At 39.3% G+C, this 2845-nt stretch overlaps 1 protein-coding gene across 1 annotated transcript in view; it reads left to right on the top strand.

Moving 5' to 3' along the window:
• The first annotated feature begins 2547 nt into the window (after positions 1 to 2547).
• LOC115304669 (olfactory receptor 2A5-like) overlaps positions 2548 to 2845 on the top strand; it is a 1150-nt gene continuing 852 nt past the window's right edge. Inside the window, exon 1 of the mRNA XM_029954945.1 lies at positions 2548 to 2754. Within this exon, the coding sequence (XP_029810805.1) occupies positions 2548 to 2754 (207 nt within the window). The remainder of the gene's footprint in view (positions 2755 to 2845) is intronic.

The following is a 2845-nucleotide window of genomic DNA, read 5'->3' as shown; positions in this document are numbered from 1 at the left end:
GGCTAACACGTCCTATGTGGAAGGGATGATTTTATGCTGGGAGGTGATTTTCAGTATGGGTAGTTGATAAGGGACAGGCTGTGTGGCAAAGACTGACATTCTGAGGTGATGTTCCTTCCCTCCTGACTCCCATTGTGCACTGTAGGTAGATAGAATCAGCACCTGGATGTGTCCTTCCTTTGCCTACTGAGTTGTGGTCAGGGCATCCTTGAACTTCCCCACCACCTCTCACCATTTCCTACCATTGGAAATGTAAGTGAGTGGTGGTGGGCAGAGCTAGCCTGACTGTCTCAGTGTGAGGGGCTCAGAGAATCAGATGCCTAATATCGAAGGATTGTCTCTGAATAAGGCTCTGCAATGGCCAAAATAATGAAAGGACTTAAATGAAGATACTGATACAGAGAAACCTGTCTCAATGGAAAAGAAAATTGTAGTAACAGCTACAGTACACCTTTGCTCAAACACTATAAGGCGTAAGTTTGCCATATCATTATTTCTTTTTGGATCACAAAATAGGGAAGATTGAATGCCAGCACTCCTAGAGAGGAAGGAAGAAATAGAATAGAGCTCCCTTGATCACAACACGTTCTGAGCGGAACCTCAGTGGCTCAGTTGGTTGACTGACTCTTGATTTTTGCTCAGGTCATGATCCCAGGGTCCTGGGCTTAAGCCCTTTGTTGGGTTCCATGCTGAGCATTCAGCCTGCTTATTATTTTCTCTCTCTGCCTCTGTCCTGTCCCCTGGTTGCTTGCATGCTCACTCTCTGTTTCTTTCTCTCTCTCTTTAAAGGAAAGAAAACAATTCTGAGGTACTGAACTGCCAAGATAGCACTGCCCATATAACCATGCAAAGGTTTTCTTATTTGAGTAGCTATTGTTTCATTTACTCCATCAGGGAGATGAAATTTCAGGCATCATTATTGGGACATTTTCTTCTCTATTCCAGTACTGTCACTGCTAAAGACGTTCAACCTACTTTCAGTTTTATTTTTATGTTGTTCATTTTTTAAGACCAAAATGGAAATAATGGCAATGAAAATAAAAATAATGAGATATACTCATTCAGACACAAAAGTAACTAGACTTAAAAGTTCATAAACAAATGTTCCTACTGAATAGTGATAGATTGATCACCTTCAACAATATTTGTATCCTTTAAGTTCATATATAAAATGTGCTTCAGACATTGCTCATATCCAATTATGCCTGTGTAGATTTTACAATATTGATGTCATTTCCCACTTTACATAATACAGATATATTCTTTAATTGTAGCAAAAAAATCAATGTCACAAACTTCATGCACATATGCACAGAATCTTCCCACATGCAATCATATTGATGGAGGTGAAAGAATCTATGACATTGTCTCTGTTTCATTTTCCAGTGATCATAGTCTGTGAAGTTCTCTAATGAAGGAGAAACCATGCCTTTATCCAAAGAAACTGGCAAGTACAAGATACACATTACATCCATTTTTTGAACTAAAATGACAGTTATCCATCTCAAAAACATTTCCTGCGTGGCTGTTTCATCTAGAATTATACTAGTTATTTAAGATGTACAGATGTACAAGACATATTTCAGGCCATGAGATTTATTGTTTGGTGAAAGGGAATGTCAGTTCAAAAACATGACATTTGGATTTTATCTAGAGGATTATCCGTATCTTCATAGTGAGGATATTACTCTTTTAAGTGTTAATATTGACCAAGCCTGTACAGTCAATAGGTACCTGCAGAGCCTCTTCATGTGAACCTACTTTGATTCCCAAGGGTAGTAAAGACCCTTTTACCCAGCTCTTTGATAATTAGTCTTCTGAATGGGGCCTGGAGGAGGTCAAGTAAGTGACCATCTTTCTCTTTGTAGTCACGAGTGAAAACTTCAATGAAATGGTTCAAACGAGGAGGAGTCTGACCCCAGAGCAACACCCCATCAGGATTAAACAAGGAGGATAGTGATGTACATGGTTGGTAACCACGCTTGTATTTCTGAATTACCCATGTGCATTTTCCAGCCCGATATACACTAGCTCAAGAATTTATATTTACCTAAGCCTGGTATCCTCAAATGGCATATATGATATTTCTCAGTGTTTTTATAAAGTACCAAATTCAACATCCTAGAAAAAAAATACACAAATGGAGAGAAAAAGAGAATAAGGCAAATATGAAAGAAGTATTCAAATTTGTTGAATCTGCATGAAGAAATATGGAGTGATTTGTATAATTCTTATCCCTTTTCTGTGAGTTTAAACTTTTTTCATATTAATACTTCAAATCAGGGGTGCCTGGAAAGCTCACTCAGTGGAGCATTGGACTCTTGATCTTAGGCTGTGATTTCATGTCTCCTGTTGGTTTTGGAGCCTAATAAAAAAAAATGTTGAAATCATAAGTTACCCAAGTTGGGGAAAAGGGAAGCTGTCAAGTAGGAACAAGGATACAAGCTTTCTCTAAGCTCATTTTGAGATAAGTAATACCAACTTTTGTCGATTCTCCAGCTCTGACCTTTTCTTACACTTCAGTACTTGACAAAGTGTCATTAAGAAATGGGAAGCAACCAGTCATGGGTCACAGAATTCATCTTGGTGGGATTCCGGCTCAGTGCAGAGATGGAAGTGTTCCTCTTCTGGATCTTCTCCCTGTTCTACATCTTCAGTCTGTTGGCTAACGGCATGATCTTGGGACTCATCTGTCTGGACTTGAGACTGCACACCCCCATGTACTTCTTCCTCTCCCACCTGGCTGTCATTGACATCTCCTACGCATCCAACAATGTCCCCAAGATGTTGGCAAACTTAGTGAACCAGAAGAGAACCATCTCCTTTGTTCCATGCATAATGCAGA

Source organism: Suricata suricatta, chromosome 2 (genome assembly GCF_006229205.1).
Source record: "Suricata suricatta isolate VVHF042 chromosome 2, meerkat_22Aug2017_6uvM2_HiC, whole genome shotgun sequence".
NCBI classification, from domain to species: Eukaryota; Metazoa; Chordata; class Mammalia; order Carnivora; family Herpestidae; genus Suricata; species Suricata suricatta.
The sequence above is the reverse complement of the archived record's forward strand: the minus strand, read 5'-3'. Positions and strand labels throughout refer to the sequence as shown.